Source organism: Acanthisitta chloris, unplaced genomic scaffold (assembly GCF_000695815.1).
Source record: "Acanthisitta chloris isolate BGI_N310 unplaced genomic scaffold, ASM69581v1 scaffold33966, whole genome shotgun sequence".
Lineage (NCBI taxonomy): Eukaryota > Metazoa > Chordata > Aves > Passeriformes > Acanthisittidae > Acanthisitta > Acanthisitta chloris.
In genome coordinates, this window is record NW_008677041.1 from 1832 (window position 1) to 2291 (window position 460).

The following is a 460-nucleotide window of genomic DNA, read 5'->3' on the forward strand; positions in this document are numbered from 1 at the left end:
GTTGCTGGACCCCCCCAGGGTGCTTTGGCTGCTGCCACACTGCAGAAAGGTTTCCTGGCTATCCGCAAAGCTGGACACCTCTGTGTGCAGACACTGACACAGCCCTACACAGACTACTCGGGCCGAGAGAAGGTGATGGAGGTCCGCACTGATGTCATCTCGCCAGGTGAGCCAGTGAGGTACCCCCATTTTGGGGGGCTGCCAGTGCAGGCACTGGGCACTGTGCACTCATCCACAGCCTCTGCCCCCTCCAGGTCTGCGCATCCTTCTCGTGGACCAGTGGGTTGAAACTGGGGGCACCATGCGAGCAGCCATTGGGCTGGTGGAGCGGCTGGTAGGAGGGGGCACCCCAGGGTGCAGTGGGACCACCATCCCCATACCCTGAGGTAGCTGATGCTGAGCCCCACTTCGTGTCCCCACAGGTGTTGCTGCCATCTGCATCGAGGACAGCGAGGGCGGG

At 62.6% G+C, this 460-nt stretch overlaps 1 protein-coding gene across 1 annotated transcript in view; it reads left to right on the forward strand.

Annotated features, from left to right (window-relative positions):
* LOC103803786 (adenine phosphoribosyltransferase 1-like) overlaps positions 1-334 on the forward strand; it is a gene marked incomplete at its 3' end in the record, with an annotated part of 767 nt that extends 433 nt beyond the window's left edge. Inside the window, exons 3-4 of the mRNA XM_009076364.1 lie at positions 1-166; positions 255-334. Coding sequence (XP_009074612.1) covers positions 1-166; positions 255-334 — 246 coding nt within the window. The remainder of the gene's footprint in view (positions 167-254) is intronic.
* Positions 335-460: the final 126 nt, after the last annotated feature.